General features: G+C 40.2%; 1 protein-coding gene across 2 annotated transcripts in view; it reads right to left on the reverse strand.

The window, feature by feature from the left end:
• Positions 1 to 1,347: 1,347 nt before the first annotated feature.
• The window catches only part of LOC121949835 (CUGBP Elav-like family member 2), a 33,156-nt gene continuing 17,541 nt past the window's right edge, over positions 1,348 to 16,962 (reverse strand). For both annotated transcript variants that reach the window (XM_042495624.1, XM_042495625.1), the window contains exons 4-14: positions 15,777 to 15,825; positions 15,101 to 15,235; positions 14,112 to 14,191; positions 12,751 to 12,912; positions 10,693 to 10,756; positions 9,273 to 9,410; positions 8,503 to 8,628; positions 7,792 to 7,968; positions 7,526 to 7,669; positions 5,921 to 6,102; positions 1,348 to 4,977 (exon numbers count right to left, since the gene is read on the reverse strand). In XM_042495624.1, the coding sequence (XP_042351558.1) occupies positions 5,975 to 6,102; positions 7,526 to 7,669; positions 7,792 to 7,968; positions 8,503 to 8,628; positions 9,273 to 9,410; positions 10,693 to 10,756; positions 12,751 to 12,912; positions 14,112 to 14,191; positions 15,101 to 15,235; positions 15,777 to 15,825 (1,203 nt within the window). In that variant the 3' untranslated portion in view covers positions 1,348 to 4,977; positions 5,921 to 5,974. The remainder of the gene's footprint in view (positions 4,978 to 5,920; positions 6,103 to 7,525; positions 7,670 to 7,791; positions 7,969 to 8,502; positions 8,629 to 9,272; positions 9,411 to 10,692; positions 10,757 to 12,750; positions 12,913 to 14,111; positions 14,192 to 15,100; positions 15,236 to 15,776; positions 15,826 to 16,962) is intronic.

The following is a 16,962-nucleotide window of genomic DNA, read 5'->3' on the forward strand; positions in this document are numbered from 1 at the left end:
TTAACGGTTTTTGGACCAATGTGCTAAAAAGCTCTTTCCACAAACCATCATTAAAATACAAAATGAGGTAATATGTTTTAAAGAAATTGTTTATTTTTATTCCTAAAGGTACAGAGAATGGGAGAACTCACACAGACACTTAAGACGCTTATTTCTGAACTGAAAATCACTTCTTATTTTCTACAAGACTTTTCTCAAGGACCTTAAAAGATAATCATCTGTTAAAGTAAGTGTATTAGTTTGCCTTGTGCTGCTATAATTTGCACAATTAGCTCTAAAACAGCTATATTGTAGATATTTTTATAGTATAAAGTATCTTTATTCTTTTTGTCCTTTTTTGTAATTTTTCTATTTTATTTCTATGTTCTGGACTTTTTCAGTACTTTGCCTTTATATTTATTTCCTCTTAAATTTTTTATTCATTAATCTATTAATCAAATGCCAAGGCATATTCATGTAAGTGAAAACTTGCCAATACTTTTTTCTGATTCTTTGTTCCTTGTACCCAAAAAGCCCTCGAATCTTTTAATGCTTCCACATTATGCTAAGATATGAAGTAAGTCGACCTAAAAAAAGTCTCTCCTATTTTCTGATATAATATAGGATATTTGAAAATATTTCCTTGTAGAAGCATTCATAAAGTCCTAAGTTATGTTATGTTGCTTTCAGATGCTATAGTTAGAATTAGGGGGATGAAACTTCAGCTGTGTGAAGTTGTATGAAAAGAGGAAAAACTGATGAGGAATAACATTTTTGCATCTCCCCCAGATTATAATGCTGTAAATGGGCACTCCTTCATCTTCAAATTACTTGCTTACTTGTGGTAATTAGGACCTCACACATTCAAATTTAAGAATATTTAAGAACATTTAAGGCCCAATATTCATAAAATTAAAGATATTTTGATGACTTTTTACAGACCTGCTGACACCCTGTAAAAGCATTAATTTTCCAGTTTAAACTCAAGGTGTTTACAGCTATTAATTCATCTTTATACTGGCAGGTTATATTTTTATAATGTTCCTTTATTTGTGGAAACACCTTCAGGTGCAGCTTCACAGGATGTATAAGAACCCCCAAGTTAACTCAAGAATGGGGTTTTGTAATTGAAACCCCAAATAATCACACCTAACCCCCCTCAGCCCATCAGACACCTGAAAGTTTCACATTAAGATTGAAATAAACCTAAAATAACCTTCATCTGCCACCGCTCAGAAATAAGCAAAGAGAAGCACAACAAAGAGAAACAAGTTAGCGAGACATGACACACAGGGGAGGGAGGGGTGGTTTGTAAAATGCCTTTACAACACTGGACGAGCACAAACACACAAAGACACACAGTCCATATTAGGGGAAATGGTTTAATTTGGAGACAGAGGCAAAGAAACACACCACACATGAACAAACATTGACCAAAAAAGAACACAGAGTCTTTCGGCTACACACTCCGCTATGGGAAAAAACAGAAAACTCTACACAGGTAAAAAGCAAGGCTCAAACTAAACAGATAGTTAACTCTTCAACTAAGACAATTATCCACACAAGTTGTCGAAATCCTGATGACCATTAAACTATGTGGACAGCACAAATACTAACATGAAACTTACCACGATTTAGAGGATCCCAACCCCCCCGAAACTGAAATTAACGAAGTGAGGAACATGTAGAGATCCAAGTAAAATCAAAATCAGGCATCTTTTAGAGACAAAAAAAACAAACAAAAAAAAAATTGCTTGACACCACCAAGAGGCCAAACTCAAGACCTGGTCAAGGCGAGGCCACATTGAGAGGCCAGACAATTTTTTTCCAATATAGATTTTTTTTCTTTAATTTCCAATATAAAAAGCTTCACTGGTACAAAATACATATGAACAACCAGTTGTAGAAATTGGAAAGCCTGTGTATGTCTTTTTTTTTCTTTTTTTCTTTTTCAAATCCCACCCAGTTTCAAAAAATTGATATTGACTCAACAGAAAGAAAAACTACTGTATGTATAATACAGATCACATCAAGATGCACCCACTTTGGCTTTCATCAAGACAAAACATCTATTAAATTATTGGTGGAACATGAACAAAGTCCTACCGATTATCAGACAAGAAAATAACACAGGAAAAGATTTTTTTTTCCTTCTTTTCTTTTGGATCAAGACAATATCTATAGAGATGCAAAGCTACCACACTTGTCAAAAAATAGCACTTCAGAATATGAAAACAACAGAACAGAGAAAGTGATTGTTAGAGCTTGAACGGGATTTGTGATGGAAGCCCCTGAAGTGAGTCAAGTTCCTGTTCGGACCGCTGTGGACTGTACATTGTGCTTTTTTTTAAAAAAAAATATTCATTCACAGTAACACTTCACCATACACTGCAAACCAACCACAGATCTGCATTTCAGTGTTTGACACACATCATGTAAAGATTTCACTAACATGGCAACCATGTCGTTTTTTTGTTTTTCAACTTGAGTTTTAGCTTCTTTTTTTTTTTTTTTTTTTTAAATTGATTTTTAAAATAAATTCCCCGACACATCCTGGTCTCCAGTTGTATTGCGAAGTGTTACAGTACACGTGTTCACACTCACTAAGAAAGAGGTTTAACCTTCAAATGTATAGGGAAGTTTATTGTTTATCTACAACTTGTTTTAACCAACTGTTCAAATTGAGTACATCACAATACACATTTACCAATAACTCAACACACAGAGTGGGGGGAGGAGAAGGGTGGGGACATGAGCAGGTGAAAAGAGCGTTCATGACACTGGCATAAATAGACAAAAAAGGCGAACTGCAGCAATCTCTAAACCAAGGCCTGATAAGGATGTGTAGGCAGTTTCTATAGACGTATATATGGCACTTTGAATATTGTATTGCATTTGGATAGAAAAAACACACTGTAAAAAGCACATGCCCATATTAAAAAGTGAAATCAGTGGTACCTTGAAAATTTTGGATATTATAATCACACACACAACATTCTGCAAAAGTGATTAGCTCCCACAATTGTGCTTAACGTTTCCTTTACAAAAACAACACTTTCCTCGAGCACTGTTTCAAATTTGGTACCTCTTTTTACACATTTTTTTTTTTTGGAATATTTATGCATTTTGAGAAAAAAAAAAAAAAAAAAAAGAAAAATCCAAACCGAAAAGGTCAAATGGTGATAACTGTGCATTTTGTGTCGTAATCCTGTGTGAGTGTCTCGTTTTCACACACAAAAAAAGCCCCTGAGTTGACTACTCTTCAGCGCCATCAGGTACGCAGCTTTAGGGAACCCTTCTTTGGGGGTGAAGTGGTTGTTATTTTACCAGGGTTGTCTCCACAACGTGTACAACAGACAAAATACCACCCCGGTAAAAAAAACGTGTAAACTTTGTGCTGAAAAAATGGAATGTATTTATAAACCAACACTATTTTGTGGTGGATTTAGTTAGAAATGTGCTGTGCATCGACTGAAACGTGCTTCTGAAAGTCACTTAAAAGAATTAACTAAAATAAAAAAAGCAAGAGTGTGTGTGCGTGTGTGTATAAAATGTGCAGAGACCCACAGGTCGTGTGTCATGTGATCTCTTCTTCAGGGGCTCCCACATTTTGCAACCACAGAAAGTGTTTTGTGTTTGTGTACATGTGTGTGTAAAGAAAACTAGGTAATATTACAGGAAAAAATGTGTGAATTCAAAAACACTGAGTTTGACACATGGGCACTTTAACAACAACTTAAAACAAAAAGACATTGTCTGGCATCTGTATGATTAACAGACATTGTAAATCACCATCTTTCACCAATATGAGGCATCCAAACTAAACCAAAGTGAAACATCCATCAATTAATTAATGAAAAAATTCACAGAAAGTCAACAAGACGTACCGTGGAAGTTGAACACTAACTTTATCTTGAACGCAGGAGAAAAAAAAAAAAAGTCTACATACTGTGACCCTCAAGGAAAAAAAAAAGTACTTTTCCGCAGAAATTACAATTAATGCAGAGGAATTTTTTGACTTAAAGTGTTTTTAATTTACTAGAAATGACCCTCAAACTGTCACGCTGATCAAACTGATTTTTAGTCCTCTTTAAAAATGTAATACACTGAAGACCCCCCCGACACAGATGACATTACAACATAATCTACAAAAAACCCAAAGTTTTGCCTGGGTTCTGTTAGTTAAACTTCTATAGATTCAATGGTATAAAATATAGGTAATCTAAGTGTGCATTTAAACCACAGATTGTCTATTTGTGAATCAGTTCTAAAAAAGTTGACTCATGTAGGTAGTCATTTCTCTAAACAGAGCAAATGTACCTTTTTATTGTGCCATCATTAGTTCAAAAAAAGGTAAATACACTGGATATTTTTTTTGTAAATGAAAAGAAAATATAGTTTTAAATAGCCTTGGTGTAAATCTTCACACTGCCCGCAAAATGTAGAAATCATTACAGAGCACTGAGAGGGGTTTTACTGGTCAGACTTTTAAAAGTGTTGGAAAGTGGTCTGTAGCATTTTTTTAAGAAGCCAACATATTGCTAATGGCACCAAATAGCACAGCTGTGTGCCAATCCCTGTATTCAACTTTCAAGTGAACTTTACTGAGAGAGGTAAAAAGAAAGAAACATAAAAAAAGCTAAATAAAAAATTAGAAATCCCACAGGTTTTTAAAACATTCGCAAAAAAAAAAAAGGAAAAAAAAAAGGTCTCTTAAATGAATTCAACGCAGGTAAGTTTTCACATTGATTTGCTTGACCTCTCTCCCACCTGTCACATTTCTATACAGAAAAAAACCCAAAAACAAAATGAATACACATGCAGAAAAATCAGGTTGAGCTAAGGTCAGGGGTCAGTGGGTGGCCAGGTATTGGTCAGGCGAGCTTAGAGAGACATCACAGACAATGGTGGGATGATGAGGCCAGGAGTTTGGCTTGGCTTTCAACATCATGAAGACATGCTAGGCTAATGATGAGCAAACAGGCATGGAGATTTGTTCTAAAAAAGGAACAAAAACACGAAAGGAAGAGAGAGAGAGAGAGAGAGAGAGAAAGAGAGAGAGAGAGAAGACACAGAGGAGAGAAAGTTAGGGGCACAGCACAAGAATCGTTTAGCCGTGAGGCACAAAAAAAAACAACAAAAACAATGCCAATCACCACATACAGTAAGGACAGTGCGGTAAACATTTCCCCCCCCCCTCTCTCCCCCGACACACAAAAAAACACAGATTTAAGGAGGTGACACCACCAGGACATATGGCAGAGACTCCAACATGCACAAACTGTATACTTGGCACCCAAGAGATCCATCTAGAGCCAGCCCCCCTGGTGGGAGACTTGGAGGATGGATGGAATGACTGGAAGAGGTTGTTAATAGAGAAAGAGAGAGGTAGCCTAGCTCAACATGGCTTAGATAATGAGGGGAGGAGGAGTGGGTGACAGAAGGAGGAAAGATCGGGGGAGGGGGAGCAAAGATTGGAGAGTGCAAAAGATTTTCACATAAAGAATGACAAACGAACGAGACAGACTACACGTGTAAAGCCAAACGCAGGTTGAAGCTCGGGGCTCGGGGTCTACTGGCTTCAGCCCTTCAACTGATCCTTAGTCAACCTGTCTAGCTTGACCTGAAGGCAATGAAATGGCATGGAAACACACCTGATGCTCTCCACTAATTACAGTGACACAAAATACCTCCAGCGAACACTGACTCCAGTGATAGTCATAAATAATCATATACATTAAAATATTTAATCCGACTCAAAGTACATGATAAAACCGCAGGAATGAAACACAGTAAAATGTGGAAAGATCATTGCAACCATGTTTTTTTTGTTATTTTTTTTGTTTTAGGAATAGAGTGAGTCTCCCTCCTGTGGTGGGCTCCTTTCCCCCTGCCCCACTGAGTCTCTGCTGTGGTGACCTTGGCTGGAGGGTGAACTTACCCTAGCAGTGCTAGCATTAGAGCTGGGGAGGGGGGGAAGGCCCCGGGGCTAGGATCAGTAGGGTTTGCTGTCGTTCTTGGAGCGCTTCAGCTGGACCTTCAGCCTCTTCATTCCGATCTGGAAACCATTCATGGCCTGGATGGCAGCTTGCGCAGACACAGGATTGTCATAGCTGACGAACCCTGAGAATCAAAAAGGGTGGAGGAGACATGTCACATACATTTACATAGCAATTTAACAGCCTCGCTTCAAATATTAAACTGCATTCAGCCCAACTACTGTCTGTCACACGCTATCAATCTCTTTCCCAGATACTGCCCTGTATTTAAAGAGCGTGGTGTATGATTTTTTTTTTTTTGTCTTAAAGACAGAATTACTGAATATCCTCTGGAAAAGGAAAGCTATTACAATTTAAGAGAAAGTTAACCCCCAAATCAAATATCAATTTTTTCCTCTTCCCCATAGTGCTATTTCTCAAATTAGATTGTTTTGGTGTGAGTAATCAGAGTGTTGGAGATATCAGCCATAAAGATGTCTGCCCTCTCTCCAATATAATGGACCTAGAAGGCGCTCGGCTTGTGGCGCTCAAAGCGCAAACTCAAGATAATCCACAAACCTTGAACTATTTTCACTGTACGTCTTAAATTTGAGAATTTGCTGATTTATTTGTCATCTATGATAGTAAATCTTCTTTGGGAGTCTTTGGGATCTGAACTGTAGGATGGACAAAAAAAGCCAATTGAAGACTTCAATTGATTCGGGGGATTTGAAATCAGTTACAGCCCTAACTACAGGTGAGAGGAAAAATATGCATTAATTTGACTTGAACTGTCCTTTTAAGACTAAGAACAAAAAAATGAGACTACAATGAAGCAACTAAACATATAATTTCATGACATAAGGGTATTTCATGCTCCTAAACACCAGTTAATTTACAGTTTTAGAATATACATGAAATTTACATGGTGCTGATGCACCCGGTCTGCCTAAAGTCTCACTACTGGCTCAGCAGTAAAAAAAAAATCCAATACATAATATAAATTGATGAGCGTTTTAAAAAGCTGGTTATGACATCTATTAAGAATAGAAAACTGAAAGCCCCTGAAGCAGCTGGAGTTCTCTATCATATAATCTATATATAAGTTCAAGCCACAATACTGCACTCAATTCAAATTACATACATAACAAATAAAAAAAAACACTTATAATTTAAATGGTAACAAAAACAATCCTGGAATCTGTGGTCAATTAAATGAAATATATAATAAATCTGTTTAAACAGAAAATATTTCTGTGTCAACATTCTTGTTTTTACATGAGTATTAAATTAGAGCTGCAAAGATTAAACAAAGTAATGTGCATACATAAATACACTGCATTTTTAAGTAACATTATTTGGGAAGGCAATGCCTCAAAATGAGCAAAATAAATGAGGAGAAAGGTTCACCGTGCTGCTTTTTTGAGAGAAAATAAGATGTGTGCATGGATATGGTTTACTGTAGGTCTATACGGGTCAGCTTTATTTCAGCGGGATGCTGGGTGGCACCGTAACAGCGTAATATCCACAACACAATGTATCAGGTACATCAGATATAACACACTTACCAAAGCACTTGCTCAGATTGGTCTGTTTGTCAATGAAGACTTTGGCAGAGACCACATTTCCAAAAGGCATAAACATCTGAAGAAGATCCTGGTCCCCAAACTCCTGGGGCAGGTGGTAGATGAACAGGTTGGCGCCCTCTGGCCCTACTCCCATTGGATCAGACAATTAGACACTCAAGTTAAATTTGTTTTAACATTCACACACAGACACAACTACATAATCATGGGAACGGTTTAACGTGGGAAACAAAAGCGATCATGATCACCTTCCTTCTGGCTGCCTGCCATGCTCTGCTGCAGGAGAGACTGGCCGTAGAGGGAGGGCAGGGCTGAGGCTGTGTACTGCTGCATCCCTGAGTAGGCCTGGGTCAGAGCGTCCATGGAGCTGGCTGCTGACCCGTTGGCCATGGAGGCTCCAAGTCCTCCATTCATGCCCCCCATACCTGTAAAACAGAAATAAACAAACACATTGTACACTCAGATTTCAAACCTTTTACTAGTTGTAGGAAATCATTTTGAGGAGTTACATGTTTTTGGCCACCAGGAGGCAGAAAAATAAACTTTTACAATAATTTATTACTATGGTTGTAAGTAGTGGTGGTGCTTTACTGGACTGAATTCATTTCCTATATGCTTCCTCCTTCATGTTTTTTCCCCACTGCAAACTACAACCTCAATAATAAACATACAGCCAAATTAATACCTCTCATAATTCTACATTATTATCTTTGTCAAAGAGGAATTCATGGCTAAGTTGTTATACTGAATTTCAAACCATTTTTTACAGGTATACCTGACAAAATGGCAGCTATGTTTATGTGCAACACGCAGCAGCACCACAGCAGCATGAGCTTTTTAAGTCTTTCTGCTCTCTAGTAGTAAAAATATCTTAATGCGACATAGACCTTAGTATGCAACTGTTAGCAACTAGCTTTCTTTGATCTTTTATGCAGCCATTAACAAAATGACAGCCTTACCACTGACGCTGTTGGTGAGAGCGTTGAGGTTGAGGCCCACAGAGGTCCCAGCAAGACCCTGCAGGGTTCCAAGAGATGCCAAGGTGTTCATGGCAGCACCCGCACTGGACGCTGCAGTAGAGCCGGCTGTTAAGAGACACAATTAAAAAATAAAACATTAGTAAAAAAGGACATATGGAATATCACAAGGTGACTAGCTCATGTTCAAAACACCTCCTATCACTCTAAACGTCTGGCATCTTTGCCACAAATTGTTACGGTTATGAGAGGATGACACAGCAGTGAGGAGGCCAGTTAAAAATCTGTCTCTTAATGAGGAGAGGTCATTAACACAGCAGCAATATGCTAAACTCAGACAGATGGAGCCAATGTATATTTACACAGATTAAAGGGAAATGGGGGCTCTCATAAAATTTTATATGTGGCTGATTAACTCCCATAAAATAAATGAGGAATGGCTGTGGGCCGTTAGGCAAATAGCAGATGAGGGAGGTTTGTAGAGCAGTTTGCTGATACTATCACAGCAGCCACAGGGCGAACATGCATGTTCATCTGAGTGGATCAGGGATTTTTATTTACACTTAGATTTACATGTTATGTGTGAAGAAATTAAGATAACAGACACAGCTGAATTTAGCAAACAACACTCAGCAAGCATCAACAGGAACTGTAACTGAACTAAAATAACCACAATCAAAGGATTTAGTCACACTGGGTGCTTTACACTGTATATACAGTACATACACATACTACAGATTGTGCTTAATTACCTGGACTGGCCAGGGCTCCCAGGGCTGCACTGTTTGCAGACAGGGCGCTGGTGGAGGTTGGGCTGCCAGAACTCTGGGCTGCCGCGGCAGCGGCAGCTAATGTGGCCAAGTTCTGCAGCTGAAGGGGGTTTACACCTGCTGCGAGAGCAAAGAAACTCATGTGATTATCAAAGACTTCCAAAGATGTGCTCAAGTTCTCCTAACAGGCACCTTTGCAGAAAGTCTTACAGAGACAAACTTCTAGGAATTGTGAACCAGTTCCAGTTGAGAACTGGTTCACAACTGTCCAATCCATCAGAATCGTGCGCTCCTGAGCTCATTAATTCCTTTATCAATGCCAGCATGTTTTCTCACAGCAGGACTTTGCAAAATAATGACGTCAAACTTGGGTGTCTGAGCTGCTGGAAACTTAGAACAAGAAGTCGTGGTGGAGAGGAAGAAATGGTGCAAAGTGTAGCTTCATTTAATAAAGAAAGATGACAACAGTGCTGTTTAAACTGTCGTTTAACAAGGGTAAATATCCTGTTATAATAACATTAGCACTGCGCAGGCACCTTAGCAGGTTTTTCATTTGACAAGGAAAACCTAAATGAAAACAGATGCCACACAAATATTTTCTCATTATGTCTTTACTGTGCTCAGACTCTGCTCAGAGATACTGAGACAGTTGCGCTGAAGTTGCACCAACACTGAAAACCTGTGTAGGCCTACATTTTGATCAGGAATCAAGAAGGGAATTAATAAAAAAAAAAGTATGAATAAAATCACATCAATTCCCATTAGAGAGTACATATTTGCAGAAGGGATGCCACTTTGGGATTATGTTATCAATTGAAAACACATTCCCTCTCTCAGTCTCTTCTAGCTGCCTGAATATTATGTGGTAATCAGTCTCACTGCTTTCCATCTATTCTTGTTAGTCAAGTTATCATCTAACCCATCCACAGAAAGATAGTTTTTTATCATCTATTAATGTTTTGTTCGTAAAATCAGTCATTACATGTGTTCAGTTTAACATTGCTATACCAAAAACCCCCAAACATTGTGTTTATTCAGTTTCTGGGTTGTATTAAAAAAATGTACTTTTTAAAATACCAATGGGAAAATGGCATATTGGTTTTAGTATTAGACCTGAATTTATATTTCAATATGGAAAACCGGCCCCACTATGGCTATGGTGTGTGCTGTTGCTCACTTTGAACAATTTTCCTCACTGGTCAATTGCTTTTTAATTTGTCTGTTTGTCTTAAAGCAGCCTGCAAAGGCCTGGAATAACGGAGTCATGTGGTTTATGGCAGTTAAAACCATGTGGGCGTCAGGTACTGAGTCACAAGGCTGTCGGCATGAAAAGTGTCGGCTTGTTCATTTACAGAGGGCGACTTAAGAGCAGCGTTCTCGACATCTGAGAGGGTGAACTTACCTCCTAGCCTCTGCATATTATTGAAACTGCCTTGGTTACTGGTAGACGTGGCCTGCTGGAGCAGCTGTTGAGGACACAGAAAGAAAGAAAGACTGAATTCAAGAATTAACAATAAAGGGAACACAGAATAGTAGCATAATCACAGCTCCTTTTGTACTGCCAATAGATATAAGATTGGATGTTGTAATTTTGACCTACATACACTCATTTTTTAGTAAGTGATGCGTAGGTCTGTTTATGGGATGATTATGAAACAGAATTTATTGGCAATTTAGGCTTCATTTTTACTTCCAGTGTCTTGTATCCTGATTAGATCCCAGTAAGATTTAAGACACTTTCATTCACACGTAGCCACACGAAAGCATCTCTCATCGCAATCCATCTTGTTTTTAGTGGGTGACATGCAAATCAGTTCTGATCCAGCCCAGGATGAGGTGAAAATGTACCTGAAGCTGTTGGGTTACAGCCACAGACACCAGAGGAATAACATATGCACTTTGGCAGTTATGTTACACAGTTAACAGTTTAGCTAACTTTAGTTGAAAAATATCCATGAGACAACACAAGCACATGAATAAAATCATATTTATGAAGAAACTAAGTGTAAATAGGGTCTAAGTTTGAGGTGCAGTTACAAAGCAGGGACAAGGTTTATAGAGCAACTCAAACCATCTTGTTAAGAAAACATTACCAAATGTCATGTTTGCTAACTTGCTTTTGATGCTACAACGTCCTTACTGTTTGGATAGATAGATCAAATAGAAGTTCATTTAGTTCAATCCTGTTTTGCCTGTCACTACCTCCAGTTATTCAGCCAGGGACACAAACAGCTCAGCTGTTCATGTTATGTCCATGTTCGAGTCACATGCTCTTTGGCTCCGAATCGGAGTAAGCACATGCTAGTCACATGCCGGTGTCCTTCAGCCAGAACACAAACTGAGTGAAACAAGATATTCCTATTCTGAGCCGTAGAGAATCAGTTAAAGTGTAAAAGCCAGAGCATATGCCGCGTCTTTACCCAACTGGAAAACGCGAGGTTGGACATTTGGTGCTACCGTTGTGCCTACTCTGTGCCAACTTGCAAGGGTGTGGAGGCAGGTTGTGTCTGAAGGGCCCATAACCAGCACCATATCATATCCTTGTTACCAGAAATCTTGAGTTTCAAACTAGTCTTCCTCCAGGTGTTCAAATGTGAATGAGGCCTAAAATACCGTCCACCAGACAGATATAAAATGATCAACTTCTACATATTTATCATAGCATTTCCATAAGAAAGGGAAGATTATCTAGCTGCAATTTTTGGCTGTTCATTAGCATGACATGGGGTGCAGATTTCTGCTTTCCAAAACATTTTCAATCTCCCACCCCCAAAAAAGGCATTTGGGGACTCTTTTGAGCACACCCTCTGCCCTTCTGCATTGAAAACGATTGATTAGAGGGTGCAAAAAACGCAGCATGTGTACGGGCACTAAACCTTCACTTTATTTATATTCTGCACCATCATACTGTTTATATGCATTAGACATATGATGAGCTTATCTTTTTGATCACTTAACAGTTTGTGCACAGGTTTTAGAGCACCGAGGCAGTCTATATTGTAGACAAAATGGCTGCTGCATTTCCATCCAGAACGGTAACAGTCACGGTTAATAAAACAGCATCACCTGATGATATAATTCCATACAACATATCCCTGAGAAAAAGCCTTCCTTTTTATTAGTTAGTATTGAGACTGTGTGAACATAAACCTAAACACCTCCAATACAACAACCAATACAGCTCCACAAACTACACCCCCAAAATCTCTCTTCTATCTGACTCCAATAACAAAAATTAATTTATTACAAAATTAACTTTTAATGTATTGCCTTTTATATACCTGTTTATATTGTCAGGTAGTTCTGTTATCTTTCTACACTTGAACATTGCAAGTCAAGAGGTCCATATGTCAAACACATGTCTAAACTATAAATACATATTGAAACTGAAACTGTGCCATGTGATATTACATGAGTAATTGTGCAGCTCTGCAGTGTTGCGTGTTTGAGCAGTACTTACTGCCAGGTACTGTGGTGTGAGGCTCCCCAGGCCGGCCAGGTTTCCCCAGGTGGAGGCGCTGTTGAGCTGCTGGATCTGCTGTACTAGCTGCTGCTGCAGGCGCCGCTGCTCCTTATCTCTCTGTGTGTCGGCAAACTTCACCACCAAAGGTGAGGAACAGCCCTGAAGCAGTGAAGAGGTCAGAGGCGTTAGATCGACTCAGCAGCACACTGAAGAATCCGCAGTTTATTCATCAATGCAAAGACACAGTCGTTCCAAGGAATCTCTCAAAAAGGGGGGGGGGGGGGTAATCATCTATGCCTCAAGACATTTTTTTATGCCTGTTGCATTCATATCAAAGCTAAAACACAGAGGACATCTGCCATGCATAGCTGGGCCAGGGCACATTCCAAAAAGGGGTACAGGACAATGCTGCAGACAGTGGATTTTTTTTAGCACTCTGAGGAACTGATTTGAGTCTACAGACAAGCAAATGACAGATGGAGACGACATTTAAAAAACAGACATTCAAACAAAGATATGTCAGCAGACATTAACAAGAAAAATGCATTACAATACACGCAATCTCACAAACAGACAGTCCCACACTGTTCAGACGGACGCATGGACACGAAGCATGCGGTGCTCAGGTATTTTTGAGAGTTCAGAGCCAGACAGGGACCAGGCTGGACAGGGAAAATGGCTTCTGCACCAGCAGCACCTCCCGTGGCAGCTGAGAAGTGGGGAGGTTATGATATGGGGGAAAGTAGGTGGCAGCACCACTGGAGCCTGCGTTTAATCCGGTAGGAGGAGTGTTATGTTTGGTTGGGCTCCTAATTAGACTTGGTCTGCTGCTTCACTGGGGAGCCTCTGACCTGCTAGCTGTCAAATTACTGCTGCTCCACTTCCACAAAGATAGCATTGGCTACATGATGACATGGACCCAGTTTTTGAAGAAATCTAATAGTGTAGCTGCTCCAATCTGGGTAAATTCTTTGTTAACCTACATCTGATGGTGTGGGCTCTTCTCCCTGTGGTCCAAAATATTGATTTAATTTCGGCAGACTGTGATAGCTAGGCTCAAAAATATGTTCAGAATCGATGAATGAGATGCATTTAGTTCAGCCCAAAATTAGAGATGGTCTTGTTAGCTCCAGATTCAGCAGCTATTGCGAGAGGTAATGTTTCAAGTTTTATTCAATTATTTTGCAGATGACAATGTAATTCTGTAATTAGCAAGAGTGGCTTTGGAAATGACTCATGCTCTGTGATGAATGGACGCCATCTGCTTGGACATGTTCATCTTTCCAACACAAGGGGGCAGCAGAATGTATGAGGGGGGAAGGGGGGAAATGAGAAATAGGTGCTAAGGGGTACAGTACCTCCATAGTCTGAGAGTGATGCATGGTTTTGATTGCATTCTGTGCCATTGCCCTGGTAGCAAATGTGACAAACGCACAGCCTGTAGGGGGGGAACAATAGGAGAGGGGGGGAGGGAGGGAGGGACAAGAAGAAACAAAACAAGACAAAAGGTTTGGACAACTCGTTATGAACCCCAAAAAACACATTACAGTACAGAGAATGGCAACTCCCAAGCACACAGAACCACCCTCACTGGTTAGCACACAGAGAAAGAACACAACAAGGAGAACAGTAACACGTGTCACATGAGCACAGTGATCGACGGATTAAATTGCCACCCAACGAGGCTTGACTATGTGGTGTCATGGTGAAACAGTCAACGTGATTATAAACACAGAAAATGCACACATAAATACACCCTGAAAGGCTTTGATTCGCTAAAATATGGAAGATCTGCGAACATCAAAGGGTATTTAAGGCATTTCAAACTGTGGTTGCATTTAGTACATTTATTTTTTTTTAAATGTACAACCGTCTCTGCTGTGAGGTTTTATCGCAGAGCCTCGTGCTGCCTGCTATCACAGGCTTTATGCAGTTGAGAGCTATGTAGGAGATGCGACGACAAGCTAATTCCTGCCTTTGTAGAGTGTGATGAAGGAGGCGGTAAAGAAGGAGCTGAGCTGAGCCGAGCCGCCTGCCAGCTGAGCCCACGAACACCAGCAGCCAGCGGTTGCCAAGGCGACGGGCCATTGTGCCGGGCAGCGAGAGCAGTGGCCCTTCACTGTGAGATGTGGAGGCTGAGTGTAACAGTGACGGGAGGATAGACTGTGGGGACTAGAATGGGTGCCACTGTAGGTGAATAGCACTTAATTTTGGAGGTGGAGGGCATTGAAATGAAGAACTAGGGAGGGGCCTGTGTAAATACTCGATGAGAATATGTGCTCGGCTATGCTGAAGGTGGCGGCTGTGAGGCAAAGGAACACTGTGCCAACCCCAAAAGCACGCCTACCTCTGCTCTGACCATCTGGTCCCCGGAGAATCCGACACTCTTCGATCTGTCCGAAAGACGAGAACATCATTCTGATCTCGTTCTCGCCATATTTCTTTGAAACCATGCCGATGAAGAGTTTTCTGTCTTCTACCGCTGCAGAAGAGGATGAAAAGAGGAAAGCTATTCAGACAAACAATTATGGAGCTATGAAAGCGGCAGTTACATCAGGCGTTAAATCTTGCACTTCTCTTTTTCTAGCTCTTTTCCTGTCATGCTGCCACATTTTCTGCTTCTCACTGAAGGTGCCAGCCTCTTGTACAAATCTCTGCAACTTGCAGCTTTGTTTTCCCTCAGTGTCTACTTCTCCAGACAGATGACTGTATCATCCATTTGCGCTCTTGCCCAGATCCTCTGTACCTGCTCTACTCTTCTCCCCTTGGTGCCTTTTAAAGCCCTTAATCCTCCTAACCCCTGACACTATATAGAAATTGTGTATTGCTGCACACTCCCTGAACTAAGTCCCTCTCTGGCCTTCATTTTGGCACTAAACAGTCACAATCCAGTCCCCGCCTTCGTTTAAAATCTCATCCCCTATTCATCTTGGTTAAAAGAGTTTTCCTCAACAGAAATCATCTCTGCAACCCCCCCAAACTTGTGGGTGATGTCACCCTACATTTCACACGCATCCACTTACCACTTGTTTTCTCACTGTCAGCGGGTTTCATCTGGATAGGATGATGCATCTGGAAGTAAAAAGGGGGAAGAGAAATGGTTAACAGCGCACCTGTCACTGTTATAAAGTATGCGGGTGCTTGGCCTCATATCTTCACACTCATCCCCTCCATCTTCAAGCATTCCTCTCTGCCTCGTGTTTTGTTCTCTCACTCAAAACACCATCATCCCTCACCACTGCCACATTCAGGAGGAAGCGTCTATGAGCTGATGGTGGGGATCAAATCCTCTGGTATCCAATTTCACTTCTCGCTGTAGCGTAGGCTTGTGATTGAACTTATCGATTCTTCCTGTCAGTATCCCTCATCTTCTTTAGAACAATCTTACAGAAATGGTTGACAAACAAGTCAACTCTGTATTTGCTTTAAATGTAAACTGAATTTTAGTTTTTGAGATTTTTTTCACCGCCCTATACATAATCATATATATATATATATATATATATATATATATATATATATATAATATATATATATATATAATATATATATATATATATATATATACACACAAACAGAACAAGGTGTGGCAAACCAGAGCTGTGAAAAATCTCATTTGACTCAGCCTAACATCTCTGAACATGACGCTGTTTCACACACTGTGTTCGTTATGTGAGAAAGCGCTTTAGGATCTGTCACTTCACGCCATTTAATGAAGATGTTTGTGTGAGGCGACTCGCAGAACTTTGAGCGAATGTATTTTTAGCACATTTTACCTGCCATGTGACATGAAAGCGAGGAGATAAATCTAGCCGCGAGATGCCTGAGCAGGTTGTACTTATGAAAAGTGGTGGTTTGTTTTTGACAAGCACTAAAGAGAAGCGGACAGATGGCCTGCTCAGTATGGGTACTGGCTAGCGTCACTGACCAAGGAGAGCGAGGCACAGAAGGGAGAGAAAACAGGAACAGAAACAAGCTTTTCCCACTGTCACGCAAACCAAACTCAGTCACCTGCAGTCAGTGCCAGTAACAGTATGATCAGGGACTGGGATTCGAGAGCTGAGCCGTTAGACCACACTTTATTTGAAATGTCTGGCTGATTGATTGTCCTCCAGTGAAGAGAGCTGCTACAGCCTGCTACACTCATTTATCAACCCAGTTCAATATTTACCTATAACCTCACTGACATTTCCAATAGACTGGGCTATT

This window comes from Plectropomus leopardus, chromosome 11, assembly GCF_008729295.1.
Source record: "Plectropomus leopardus isolate mb chromosome 11, YSFRI_Pleo_2.0, whole genome shotgun sequence".
Classification (NCBI taxonomy): domain Eukaryota; kingdom Metazoa; phylum Chordata; class Actinopteri; order Perciformes; family Serranidae; genus Plectropomus; species Plectropomus leopardus.